Source organism: Scaptodrosophila lebanonensis, unplaced genomic scaffold (assembly GCF_003285725.1).
Source record: "Scaptodrosophila lebanonensis strain 11010-0011.00,11010-0021.00 unplaced genomic scaffold, SlebRS2 tig00000001-arrow-pilon, whole genome shotgun sequence".
Lineage (NCBI taxonomy): Eukaryota > Metazoa > Arthropoda > Insecta > Diptera > Drosophilidae > Scaptodrosophila > Scaptodrosophila lebanonensis.
Window position 1 is genome coordinate 7,915,686 of NW_022060529.1, and position 15,231 is coordinate 7,930,916.

Sequence of the window (15,231 nt, forward strand, 5' to 3'; positions counted from 1 at the left end):
TTACGGATCATTGCCTCCACACATGCATAAATATTTCATCTAAAAGAGCACATTAATATGCATATATATTTGCATTACATTTAGAAATAGTATGTATCTTTAATATTTAACTTCGATCAAGTTAATTTGCTTAAATTAACAACAGTCAATATTAAACAGTCGTCATTCCGATATGAGTTTTCAAATGGAAGAAATTCATTAACAAACACTTTTATAAAATAGATTACAGGAAGAGCTTTATAGTGTCTAGACTGTGCAGTGTTCGCATACATAAATATTTATATTTTTTATCCTAGTCTCTATACAAATTTATATTTTTTCATTTTAGCACATCTGTATATTATATTTTATTTATTTTTAATACTTGTTTTAACTGTTTGTTGTATTTGTTTTTACAGTTGTTTTTTTACGCAGTTTTTGTTCATTAAAGAAATAAATTGACAGCTCATTTTTTGACTTAAAATGTCTTAAGTAGTTTCACAATACAATATAAGGAACACATATACGATATATATATTTATATAAATTAATATGTATTTATATAATTAGTTAGCAATATTCATTTCAGGCGGCAGCTACTCAGCAGCGAAAGATAAAAATGCCAAATATATTTTCTATGCCTATTCCATATATCCAGTACTTTTAATGCCAATCAGCCTTCTCCTAATGAAACCGCTGCTTAGCCCAAGTACATATCAAACGTGTATGAGAGCATATACTATATGTACCTGAACACCTATCTCTTTAGCAGGCGGGACACGCGCAACTTTAGGTCGTCGCGCTCTTCTTATCGACATGGCTCTGGAACTGGCCTTGGCATATAATCCAAGATTTAAGTGGAGGTGCGGCTAGTGTCAATTGTTTTGTGACTGTCAAGCCGATTTCTAGAGGTCTACTTAAGGCCAGACATTCATTTTGATAAGCCCAAAAATCGTCGGACTTTAATCAAAACATCCACTATAAACAAATACATACCCAAATAATTGGAGGCCTGACCACAGGCACACATAATGATGACTTGTTTAAAATAAAAAAATAAAATAATCGGGAAACGCGCGACCCGAAGCACCACTCAGGCTTTAATGTGAATTGTGTTTACGGCGAAAGAGCAGCGCAGAAAAGACAAGTCATTGTGATTCAATATTAAATATTTGAATACCCTTGCACATTGAAGTGATACATTAATACCAACGCTACGCGCTCTTCTTTAGTTTTAAAAGATACACGTTTCTTTTCTATTGAATTAGCACTCGAACTCCAATCCTCTTTGTCTTTTAAATTATGTTGTGTTATTACGAGTATTAAGTATTGGAGCCGACTGTTGCTGTTAAAAAAATATACCCCTCTCATAAAACTCTAAAATGATTTACTTCTGAGCTTGGCAAGGGTATCAGTACTTTGTTCTTTTTGAGAATAGGATTCTTCCTTGACTAAAGCTGTCTTAGTGTGTGTATGTGTGTATGCTTGTGTGCGTTTGAGGGCCTGCGTATTCACAGCTTGGCTGTTACCTAAGCTCTGAAAGGTTCGCACAGCTTCTGTTGGCGCTCGTCGACTGTTCTAGCTAATCTTTATGGCATTTAAAATATTTCGTCTGCGTCTGCGCCTCGACCAAACAATTCGGTGCGTTGTCTATATCTGATAACATGTACATGTATACATATATATTTATAAATTCCACACTTAAATTGGCTATAACGTTTTAAAAACGCGCACATATTTTGCAAATTTGTAGGTACATACATACATGCGACATAATTATACTATATATAGGGCTTTTAGTATACACTTATAAAAATGCGTTGAAAACAAGACATCAAACAGGTTCTTAAGCTGGGCATATACATGTACATACAAACATGATTGTTAACACATTTAAACATATACAAGTATGTGTGGATGGTGGGTGGCGTTAAGCAATTCAACACGAATATATGTCTGTATATAGCATGTTAATATTTAGAGAAAAGCATTTCATATATCAATGTATTTCTGTATATATCGCTAGCAAAATATGTTTTAGCTTTTCTGTCAATGCACATCTTTTTTATACTATAGTTATTTTTTGCATTTTTTGGCGCCCTTGGATGCTTAGAGAACATGCAGATTTTCACAGCTCTTTGATTTTGAAATGTCGCTGAGGCAGATTTTTTGTAAAATTTCCTTTGCCAGATGTAGAGATATATGAGTTCGCGATGTTTTCATCTTCGATAAGGTAGCTTTCTTTTCTCGTGTTTCCTTCAAACGCATCTGAGAGGAAAAGGTGAGATTGTTGGGAGAATAAAAACAAAGATAACTGTCAGAAGTGCCATAAATGCTACAGCTTTTCAGTAATAAATTGTAGCTGGAAGCTGTCGTTGACGTAGGGGTACTCGTATATGCTTAAGTCTTCATAATAGACCTAAGTGCTTAATAACTTAGTTATACTTTTAGCATTTAACTAACTGGTAAGCCTAGAAGTGCCTTTCTAGCTGCGCAGTAAAACTAAAACTATAGTAATTAAGCCTTTGAACTACTAACGGACGCTGCACCTGACCACAGACTTTAATTTAAGTGCTTCTGCCCACAAGCTAGACAAGCATTGGTTCTTAATTGAGTTCTCTACAATTTGAATGCATTTTTAATCAAAGTATATTGAGTTACCCCCACTTCCTGCGCCCCATCCGTTCAGCTTCAATTTAATTCACTCTCAACCACAACACCCACGTAATTTTTCATTAATTAGGAGAAGCAAGCTTCGTAGTGGTTTCGGCTTTAACGGAAGTCGCGCCCACATCTCGCTGACAACTTGATAGCCACAGCCCCCAAGGCGCGTAACAAAATCCATTTCTCTTATTTCCTGCCCCACAATATTCGCATGCATCAATGAGTTGCGTGCGATTCACACCTTAACGTACAACGATTACCAACAACCACAAGCAAGAATCCGATTTACCTGCTTCAATATACCAACAAGCAGCTCATCGACATTATGCTGTATACCGCTGGATGTCTCAATAAACTTGGCATCGCGTGAGGCGGCCAATGTTTTGCCCTCTGCGGCCACAAAGCGATGCGAAGGTCAGAAGTAAAAGGCATAACGAATGAAAATGAAATCAAGCCATCATAATTAAGTCCAGGATTTCGGCCTGGCACCACGACATCTAATAAAGTCACTTACCCTGTGATGTGATAAGCCGGGCACGCGCCAAATCCGCCTTGTTGCCGACCAATATGACCGCCTTGTCCTTGGTATAATTCTCCTGCCACAAATAGTTGACGATTTCTTCGGCCACGCGAAAGGAGCCCTTGTCAACGACCGAGAAGACAACGACACAGCCATGTGGCTCATAGGTGGACAAAGAGTTCTCCACACTCATCTCGACGCTGGGATGATCGATGAAGACCATCTCCGACTCCTCATCGTCCAGCAGCACACTGACCGTCTTCTCTCCAAACTCATCGTCTAAAACTCAAATCAGAATTAAACACTAAAGACAGCAGTGGAAACCAGCGGCATGGATATAGGTCGCATAGGTTCCAGCTAAGGGTTACACAGTATACTTACTGCGTTGCCAAGGGCCCGCACTAGGAGTGGAAGGGTTTGGTGCTTGGGTGCCAGATAACTTACCTAAGCTTGCATCATAGGTGTGCATGTACTCCGAAGTCATAAACTGGTTGACCAACGCAGTCTTGCCCACGCCAGCATCGCCCAGCATGACCACGCGATAGCGCGGCGGTGGTGGCGGTTCCAGGTTCTCGGATTCGTCCGGAGAAGCGGGCAACGAGTCAACATTTGCATAACCCGCACCACAGCAGGAGCCCTCAAAAGGTGACCGTTCGCTGGCCCGACTGTTTGTAGAATTGACGCTGGTATTACTTCGCGAGCGTCGCGATATAATCGAGTCCCCACAGTTGACAACGTTTCCTTTGCTAATCGAGAAGTGACGCAGGCGATACAAATCATCGCTGGCCCGTGGGTTGTACGGACGCTCGGGTAACGAGCAGACACGCGGACGAATGTGGTCCGGCACTAGAAAATTATTAGCAGTTAAAAGCAAACCACAAAACCATAAATACTTAAGACCTTAGCTTTTGATTTAGAATATTCGAGCCAAAGGCAAAGAGGGGCTCCATAAAAATAAGTGAGTTGACGTTTGTTTTATCTTGGCCTTTTACCCACCTGGTAGTTCCAGAAAGTTTGAGGTGCGTCGCTGACGTCCGCGATTGGAGCTCTGAAAGGCTAACGGGCCAATGTCATCATTGGAGATTATCGAGGCATTGGAGCAGGCACTCTTCATGGACTCGCGCGAGCTTCGCCGACTGGCCAGATAGGCTAGACCGCCCTTTGAACTACCGCGTCTACGTGGCTTATATTCCGTCACATCCCGCTTCTTAGGCTTACTGCCGCTCAGCTCGTTATCCGCTTCCTGCGTCAGATCGCTGGTCGATTTGCGATACCGCAGTGACACCACGCTGTCCGAGCATGTGCGATCCAGCGTGGAGTGTGAGCTGTGGAGCACCTGGTAGCCCGGATTGGAGGTTATATTGATGGCATGCCGGCGTTGGCGTTGCGCTTGTTGGCCGCCACAGGATTTGGTTGCCACCTCGCCATCTGTGCGTGATGTGTCCGTGTAGCTAAAGGATGTGGTTGTGGTGACCATTGTGCTATTAGTACGGGCCGTATTATTGGTGGTGCCTGACTCCATCGACAACTGGGTATATTCCGTGATGCAGGAGTCACGCTTAACAGCATAGTAACTAGAATTAGAGCCACTGGAGCCACCGCCCCCGCCACTGGCACCACCAGCTGCAGCTGCAGCCGCTGCTGTCACATTTAAGCAGCGAACATCGATTTGAGTGATCACCGGCAGCTCCCACTCATCCCGTCGCCGTTTACCACTGTGACCGCCCTGCCCCATCACATTTATGCTTGATTGGGGAATCTGTTCCACTGGGGCCGTCCGCATCAGCTTCCTGGAATTCTGACGACGCGGTGAGCTGGGCGGCTCGTAGTAAGCGCTGCCATCATCAGGTGAAATGGGCTCATAGTACTCAAACTTTTTACTCTGTCCATAATCCATGGTGGGGCTAATAGCATCGAAAACGAACTTGCACGTGGATTTGGGACTTCGGCCGCTTCCCAACAGCGAGCTGGCAGGCGAGTCATCCATGGAGCCCGAGGTGGGCGTCTCATAGTATGAGGAGGGAGTTGAGGTCGAGCCCGATGGTTCATCGCAGCTATCGTTGGCATAGGTGGTGGTAATTTTGGGACTGCGCGGAGGCTCGTAGCCGTAGCTGATATGACGCGACGTAACCGCGCCCTGCGTAGAGGTGGCGTAGAATGAGGGCGGTACTGGGTAGCCTCTGTTAGTAGAGGATAGATGGTGGATAGTTTAAGTGAGACGGCCTCTCTATCTGCGTTTCGCAAATTTCATTTACCTGCCAGACTTGGGAGCAACGCCCTTGTAGGGCAATGGATTGCTTGTCGCTCGCGTCGGCTGCTTATGGCCGGAGGCCTGCGAATGTGCCCCATGACTGTGGCCACCAACGGCGCCTTCATCCCAGCTCCGCTGCTGCTGTGCCATTCTTGGTTGGGCAGGGAGAAACACTCAAGTAGACCAAAGGGCGCTTGTTGCCTACAGCTGTGAGTGGGCAATGCCAGAAAGATAACTCATGTGTAAATATCGTGGGCCATTACTCATTATTCGCACAAACACACTGACGCAAACACACACACACACAGCCACACACACTTACATTCGACCACAATGTAAACATAATTTATTGTTTTGTATTAACTTAATGAAAACAACAATAAACGAATAAACACAAAGCCCCACATATCTGCACGTTTGGAGAACTCCACAGTCTATCAGTCAGTTAGTCAGATATTCAGATTATGGTCTGAAACTCGAATATTTCTCGATAAAACTGAGCAGACATGTTTCCATTATACATGCTGGTTGTTCTGCGTATTTATAACAAAATTCAGGCACAAGGAGAGGGAACATTCTGAGTATTTTGAAGCGCTTATTCATTTCATAAAAATCTTAATGAAATGCAATTTTTATGTTTAACTTAAGCCTCTGAAAGAATAGTGCTATCTTGGTTTTTAAAAGTTGAACTTGATTTGATGGAGCATAGTTAAATCTAGCCTATTCGAGATTGATGTTTCTGCAAGAAAACAACTTAAACAGTTCATCACTTAAGCCCAACCAATTAAAATACAAATTCCCACTAAGTACATATACTTGTAAGATGTAAGGATCGGCATATTCATTTGATAATCAAAACTATGAATAATGGATAATTAACATCAAACGTTTACAGGCTGTAAGGAATAATTCATTTATAAATGAATAGAGGATTAAGTCTGTTAAACACTTGAAGAGTTAAAATGCAGAATAAGTAAAGGGTTGTATAGCTTCGGCACAGATGAAAGTAACTTTTTAGCTTTTAACTTTTTCTCTGAATTGAATTGAACTCTTCCCCCATTAAATCTAGTATATACAGTCAGTCATTTAACCATTGTGGCTTGCTTGGTTAGTAAGTCACTGAGTTTGTTGTGCTGGAAACTCTGCCAGTCAGTCAATCAATGGATCTGTCTGGCTGTCTATGCAGTACACACACAGATTCTACCCGTAACATATAGTACAACTCTATGGCCAACATCCTTGCTATTGGGCAAGTTTTTCAAAGCAGACATCGAATGCCGTGGGCAAATATGTTGTTGTTGCTGTTGTTGCCATTGTGCTCGTATGTGCGTGTATACGTGTGTGCGTGTTTACGTTATTTGCGCAGGAAATTATTATTAAATGTCTGTCTAGTACGTGTGCATGTGTGTTGTTTGCCTTGTCGGCGTGTGCCTAGCTGGCTTTAAGCCGCTTGCCATAAGTGGCTGCCCCGGTTCCCCATTTAGCCCCTACAGTCAAAAACACCGCCAATGGATTCTCCCTGGCTGTCAACGTTCTGTTTTGCTGTAAGCACTTTGTTACACGCACGAACACACACACATACTCATGCATTTCACTCACACTCACATATGCAGGAACTCATGGGGCAAGTTTCGCATAAGTAGAAAATTCGCCATCCCGTTGGGTGCGCTTGTCAGCTACGACTCTTGGATATTCACACACACACACACACACACACATACATATACATATAAACACACACTTATGTGAAATATGCTGTCTTCTTCATTCCGTACAAAATGTTAATGTTGTGGCTCTTTCGGGATGACTTTACTAGACTCTTTACTCGATAGCCGAGTAGAGAACTATTCTGCATAACTTTTAGTTTCTGGTAATCCCATTCTGTAGTGGATAAATCAGCTTAGACGAGAACGCTGTAGTGTCCCGTAAGCACAAGCTTACGAGTAAATAGAAAGAGCTTTAATCTGGTTAAGACTGATGACAATTGACTTCGGCACCTGAGTGGTGCAAGCAATAAATATTAAACGCCAATTGCTTTTAGAGCCCATCGTAGCACTCTTGCGCAAATCTTTCTCAATAGTCATTAGGAGTTGATTTGTTTTGGAAATAAAGGATCGATTACACATTCATACGCATGTGTGAACACCCATACTAGTTTTCGTCGAATTGGCAAACATTATTCATTTCAAATCAAATTCAACTTGTCTGTCAGATTTGTTGTTATCGTAAAATATCTTGGCACAGCTGAATTGTTTTCTGTTATTATCTGCTACTAGTTATGCTGTTGGCTAAAATCTAATGATATGGTCTAATTAGAGATGCACTCTGCTGTCAAGACAAACTTATTATATTCTCAAAGTATTCGAAAAATTAAAGGCTCGGGGAGGGAATTTTAGCTACCTTCCTTTTATGCCCACCTAAGTGGAAGCCCAGTAAGGTGAATATATTTATACTTAGGTTTGACACATTTATGCTGTGGTTTCTCTCGTTCAGAATTTCGACAGTCTCCCCAGCCTCGGCAGATCGAAGCACCTCGATTTCAAATACTGATGCGCATTCTGCTAGTCTGTCAAAAATGAAGCACAATAAGATAAATTTTCAATTTCCATATTTGATATTGATGAGCAGTTTACACTTTTGGTTTATTAGATACTTATTTATAAGGTTAGTATCCTTATGTTTAGGTGCATATAAATATTTCGGGCCGTAGCTTAACCCATAACTGCATTTATCTTACAACGTCAAGTAAACACTCGAAAGCTGGAGCTCGGACATAGTATGTAAATTTAAAAACTTTGCCATATACGTGCATGAAGCATCCACTACATTATTTTTATTATGTCGGGCGTGGGTGCCACACAGTGTCACATTCAGGCGAGCATTGTTTGTTGTTGTTCAACTCACTATAAAAAGCAACACCATGAAATCTCTGGCAGTTTTGCGAAAAATTTTACGATCTCTTTTATTTGCTCTCTGCTCTCCCTTTCGTTCTCTTCAGTCGCTGTCCCACCACCTCTGCACCGCTCTGCCGTTTTTTTAATACAAATTTTGTATTGCAGAATGCTTGTCGTGCATTTATGTCCGGTTTTTATTTCACTTCCAGCGCTACAAACTCAAGTGTATACACAAATGTATGTGTGTGTGTGTGGGTGTTTGTCAGTCCGCGCCGCGGGCTATGCTACAGAAATTGAAACTCTTGACTGTGCCCTGCCAGAGCCGCCGGCTATGCTACTCAAAATGAAGCACTCAACTGGTTGGCATTAGGTCTAACTTTCAACACACACGTGGGTCGGACACGTGTGTGCGTTTTCGTTTTCGTTTTCGCATGTATGCATGTATAGTAGATTGTGGTTGTGCGTGTGTGCGCCATTATCTATCCACCATAGAAACGGACGCCCACGCCCACGCCAGCCGTTGCGATTGCTTTCTGGGCCCGGCTACGTGTCCATATTGTGTAAAGCAAATAAAGGGAATGCAAAGAATGAATACCTGTTGGTTTTTGTGTGTGGCCACGAGGAGCACGTAACCTGAACGTGAATGTCCGTGTTACCACCACAACCAATCATACAGACAGACTGAGGGCAAATAAACGGACAGAGAGACTGGCATACAGTCATATAGACAGACACTCAAACAGGCATAGACTCAATGCGAATGATTGGTAAGCTTTAAAAAATAATCTACAAAATAATAGAATGTTGCAGAGGAAACTTGTTAACCTTCGTGCCAATACGCGAGGGTTATTCGAAGATTTATGTATTTGTAGACACAACCTAAAGCATGAAAATGTAGTGGTCCTTCATTGTATATAAATTTGTATTATATCCCTGCTGGACACTAGTTTGGTATACATCTATATGAAAGAGATTTCTGAATGGTTGAGTTTCTAAGCCTTAATACCAATACCTTACAAAAACGAGGATAACGTTAACAAAACTGGCACAATTGTTTTTTTGTTTCTTGTACATACGGTAAATTGGTAATAAAAAAAATAATAATAAATAATTACTGCTACTTACTTACTACTTAAATTCTAAATATACTGCAGAAATAAACCGATTTTAATACAAAATATTCTAGAATAACAAACGACAATTTTTTTTTTTTGAAGTTGACAAATTTCGAAATTCTATTACTATTCTACTTGATTTTTGTATTTTGGGAATAAAACCTTAACATAAATCATAGTATATCATGCTCATTAACGTTCTAAGTGTGCAATGAAGCAGCATTCGCTGTACTTTTGTTTCCAACCTCGTATGCAGCACCCACAGTCATATAGTTTCGAGCGTTGGGGAGCGTTTTGGGGGCGTGCGAAAATCTGCTAACGGCACAGCCAGAAGTAGGGACAAAAACGAAAGCTGAAGCTGAAGCAGAAGCAGAAGCAATAACAACAATGTCACAATAAATCAATATGAAACGAGAACTCTGCCAAGTCTCGTTTTTCCGTGCGTTCCTCTTTCTCCTCCTTTGTTGTTATCGTCGCTCGTCACAACATTCAACTGGTCTTCAGTATGGCATTTGTATTGGTATTATTTAAATTGTCTATGCATGACCGAGAGCCGTACTTAGGTTTACGGGTAAGCCATTGTGTGTGCATAGAATTTGCAAGAATTTTCAAAAAGCCATAAGCAGAGGCAGAATGAATTCAACTGGTTCTTTCATTCGATACAATTCAATTCTTTTGTCCATCACCCGATTATAAAGGACAATTATGGCGACACTTTTTGTCACATAAATAACGTAAAATGCTTTAGTTAGTCAATCAAACGAACTGGTAACCATGTGGTCAGATCATTATTCCCTTGGCTGTGTTCTAAGCACTTCACTGCGCTTCTGATTGACATATCGAATGAAAATATCGGACAGGGTAAATAAGTTATAGAATTCCAATGCACAACTATAAACCTTTCATTTCATTGGCATTTGGTTGATTTGTTATGCATGGATGTGGGTAATACGTTTGCGATTTGAGGTAAACAGCAACAGAATGCGTAATGAATGCCAGGCAGCCAGCCATCTGTCCAGGTTGTGGTGACGAATTGGCTTTCGGGGCGGTCTAAAGTGATTTGATTTAACAAGGATTTGTGGTGGGCATTCGTCTGTTGCGGCAGCGATTGAAGTGTGTGTGCGTGTTTGTTATTTGTAAAAGATTTGCATTGAATTTAAAAATTGATGAAACAGGTAAAATATTGGCCTCAGATTTGCTTATAAAATGAAAATTGTTGGAAATAAAGCAAAGTAAAAGCATAATGGAAACAACCCAAACTTTAATTTAAAATGTAAGCCTTTGTTTATCTTGTTGCATAGCTAAAGAAGACTGTGGATCGAAAATAAGAATACTGTATGTGTTGTGAGACAAATTCTTTATATTGTTAAATAAATGAATAAGGCTAACGACAAAATATAGAAAAGTGACATGACAGAAGAAATTAATTTTTATAAATCATACTAACACAACAAAAATATAAGTTCAACTTGTTGATACAATTTCATTTGCCCATACTTCAGAAGATATAGAGATGACAAGACGGCTTCATATAATCCTACAAAAAATATCGGAACTCTTAACCCTAATATGCCACCCTTTTTACTTTATAGTTAGTCTGCCCATAGTTAGCACTCGAGCAACTTTTTAAATGAACCTGAACTTCAACTATTATTTCGGAGCCGACATTAACTTGCGGCGGCCATAATTCAGTCCAACACTTTGCACACTTAGTAGAGCTTTCGCTCTTTACCCTTTTAATCTTAGTTTCGAACATTTAGAGCAGTGCCCAGCACTAACCCTCTTTGTAAAGTTTTCTAATTGCAAGCCCACTCCCCTTAAGCACACATATTTAGCGCCCACCGACATAAATATAAATATTGTGCCACACACACTAAGGCATACCATGGCCTTTTTACGACCAAGCCAAGTTGTCTGCCAAATTAGCGTTTGTTAGAAAAATGTATGTTTATATATAGTGTGTGTGTTTGCATAACATAAACACGAAAAGTCCATAAAACACTTAAGATCAAACAATACTTATGCCACACACATGCACACTTGAGCACTAGCGGGGTGGCATTGAGATGGAAAAAAGTGTAGTCTAACTATTCGCGCAACATAGCGATAAAGCCAGTCGGCCATTGATTAAGTGGCGCAAATTAGAAATCTTGCCAAGTCACGTCGCACGTTACTTATTAGTCGCACTTAATAGTTTCAGTAGCCGCGATGCTCGGCCTTACTTCCCACTCTGTCCCGCCAACTGATGCATGTCTATTGATTTTATAGCAACACATAATTTTTCACACATCTGTGTAAATCTCATGTTAATGGCATATTAAGCGACCCCTTTCAACAGTCCTGAATGGCCGATCCTTCCCCTTTTTTTCAAATCCGCCAACCTGCGTCATTTAACTAGCGATGGAAAGCCAGCTTACTTGTAATTAGTGGCGTTCATATTCGCGTCTGTTTGAGTGTGTGTGTGTGTGTGTGTGTGGGAGCGGTAATGGGTGAGGGGATTAGCAATTACACTAGTGTCAGTGTCCGTGTCCGTTTCCGTGGCAGGGCCAGCCATGCGCAACAAGTGCGCCGCATGTAATCCTCGCGCCATACACAAACGCACGTGAACACACAAACGAACACTCGCACTTATATTTATACAGAGACACATAAATCAACATGTCAAATCGCAGCTTAGCTGCCACCTACATACAATTATATATATATATATATATATATATATATATATATATATACACACACACACATGCATGCTCTCACACACACGCTGCTAAATGAGCGCTTAAATATTTAATGTTTACCATTTTCAGCTATTTGGCGGATTTCCTCTCTTCTGTTTCTGTAACTATTGGTGCTGTTGTTGCTGCTGCTGCCGCAGGTGCCAATTTGTTAAATTAACTTTTTCGTAATTGTTTTAATTGCACACCACACAAGCAATTAGCACGGTTTTTTTTTTTTTTGAAAACTAACAACAATTGCAATCTCAACCAAAACTACCAACGCGCAACAGTTTAAACGACGCCACAGCACCGCACAAAAACAGGATGGAACACAATAAGGACACACAAGCAATTATCACACCAGAACCGAGCACGAAGTTTCATTTATGTTGCCTGACTGTACTGCTGATGCTACTGCTCCTGCCAACGGTGCTGCTGCACTTCCGTTTCCGCTATCAACGCACAGAAATAAATAAATCGAACGAAGTTGCCGCAACCGCTGCTCAAACTAAACTGGCGCTCCGTACACTGCACGGCTTCTTTTTTGTGTGTGTGCGAAAGCTCCTCAGGAAAAGCTGCACTCTCTTCGTCGACTTCCAGGCTGGAAGGCATCGCTAAAAGCCGCCAACAAATAGATTTAGCTAGTTCTGCATTTTCAAGATATTATAAGATACCAATATAGGAATTACTTTATTTGTAGTATCTTAATAATAATAATAATAAATCAGCTATAATATTAATATATCTTAAATTTCAAATATACATCGAGCGCATAGCATAAGAGTGTATACAAGGTGTGTTCCAAAGTAAACAGCGCTATCTATATGACGACTAGTGCGTTAGAATCTGCTATCTTTATCGATTGTCCAGTGAGAATTTCATGACATTTCATCGATTGGAAGTGAAGTTATTGCATTTTAAGTGTCAGTATGTTTGTGTTATCGTTGCGAAAATGGGCTTCGAACAAAGAGCCAACATTAAATTTTGTTTTAAAATTGGTAAAACTTTTACCGAAACGTTTCAATTGATGAAACAAGTTTATGGCGATGATTGTCTATCCCGTAGCAGAGTGCACGAGTGGTTTCAACGTTTTCAATGTGTTCGTGAGGACATAAATGACGATCAACATGTGGGCCAATCAAAATTCGTGATCACCGAAAATTCCATCGAAACTGTGCGTGAATTCATCAAAAAGCAGCCGAAATCATCATTGAAATTGATGGAAATGATCTGGCACCTGATATGGCACCGTGCGACTTCTACCTTTTCGGAAAAATGCATTTGGCCATGAAAGGAAAGCGTTATGCAGACGTAGAGGCCATTCAAAAGGCTTGCACTGGCGGCCATACCAACGAGCTAGAATACTCGTTCGATATGCTTTTGGATCGTGCAAAAAGCTGTATTGAAGCAGAAGGAGACTATGTTGAATAAAATAAATTGATTTTGCCGAAAAAACCATTTGTTGTTTTTTTTTTAAAAAGTCCAAATTCAGACTACAACTCATTTCTGGATCAAAGTCCAAAATTAAATAGGTGCTGTTTACTTAATAAATAACAATACCCAATTGTGCTAATACAACTGCAATTACCCTGCCAAAATCCCCGTGGGGTCAGATAAGTCTTGAGTGTTCGAGGTATGATTTATTTCCCGAATATTAAGTAATTATTTTCCCAAAGACAGAATATGGTAAAGGTATTTCGTTTCTCCACAAATTTATTGTAGATATTGTCAATTGTTTTGCCTTTCGAGTGTGTTTTCAATTTACAATAAACATCTGTACAGACTGTTTGCCTTATGTAGCTCGCAATTAATTTTCTCACGAACCTCTATCTTTCCTCACATATTTTCTCAGGCCCCGGCAAGCGGAACAGACACATAGCATAGCTTTCAATCAAAGCATAAATTGCCGAGTAGCTTCATATCAGATCGAACATTTGTTAATATTGTGATGGATGTTTTTAGATTTACTGAGAATGCAAATAAATGATTGAATCACTTCTTTGAATACAGGTACTTCTAAAATGAGTTCTTCAGAATTATAATTGCGAGTATAGCTTTTTTATATACTTTGATATTTATCGGGATTTATGCAGCTTTTTGTACCCACATGACAGCACTGTTGGAAAGTAAAAGCAAAATGAAGAAAAACAAACAAAAACCAAAAGCTTTGCCCTGCAACGCTGCGTATGAGCAATGTCAATGTTAAATACAAGTAGACAACAACAACAACAAATAGACACACGAAGCGACTTGATTTTATGTAAAATGCAGCATTGGCACGATTTGTTGTATTTTATTGAAAGAGTTGTTTCTTTTGTAAAGAAGTTTTATTTCCAGCTGGGGTATAACTCAGCTGTCCAGGGTTCATTACAAGAAAATTTATAAATGTGACGGGACCATGCGACAAGAGGGACTCGATGCACACTGTAGGGTGTCAGTCGCCTTGCGGCCGGTAGTTTTGGCGTTATGTCTGCATGCTCATGCGCTGCAAACTAACCTCCAAAACTCCGTTGGTCGAGTGGACTATTTCATATATCGCGGTTCATACACGCTATACATGAAATAGGCCCACTGTAGCCGCTGGTGCTGGAGAATGCGGGGCGGACTAGGGCTCGTTTTGACGTTATATTGCCGGCTCATACGCAACAATATAACAATCAACACTTGTTCGCTTTTTCAGTCACAACTTACATATATTCGGACTCGAGCCTGGTATATATGTAAGTTGCGCTCATAGCGTGGGCGGATTTCTTAAATATTCTTAAGATTGCCTTTTATTCGGGATTTCGCTGCCATTGGCCCTACATTGCACCACGTTTATTGGCTGATTTCCAAAACTTACGTGGATTTGATCCTATGTCTCGCTGCTAACACACGTCTGGTCGTCTTGATGGTCGCCGAAGAAGAGAGCGAGCTTCCGTTTTCGTTTGCCCTTCTCGCCTTCGTTCGTGTGACCTAATTCTCTTTTTCTAAAATCCCTATACACGCGTGGGCGGTGATGCCAGCTCGTTTATTCTTCCCCTATTCAAAAGATCTTTGCTGCGTAACCCTTTCTGTATGTAGTGCGGTGAAATATAATTGAAACTTA

The 15,231-nt window shown here is 40.7% G+C and overlaps 1 protein-coding gene across 1 annotated transcript; it reads right to left on the reverse strand.

The window, feature by feature from the left end:
- Positions 1-1,907: 1,907 nt before the first annotated feature.
- On the reverse strand, positions 1,908-12,610 carry LOC115633970. The gene is made up of 8 exons (XM_030531491.1): positions 12,225-12,610; positions 5,419-5,621; positions 5,334-5,343; positions 4,160-5,300; positions 3,608-4,009; positions 3,158-3,442; positions 2,933-3,033; positions 1,908-2,247 (listed from the first exon to the last, which is right to left on the reverse strand). Exons 2-8 carry the CDS (start codon positions 5,562-5,564, stop codon positions 2,089-2,091), a joined length of 2,244 nt encoding a protein of 747 aa, XP_030387351.1. The 5' UTR covers positions 5,565-5,621; positions 12,225-12,610; the 3' UTR covers positions 1,908-2,088.
- Positions 12,611-15,231: the final 2,621 nt, after the last annotated feature.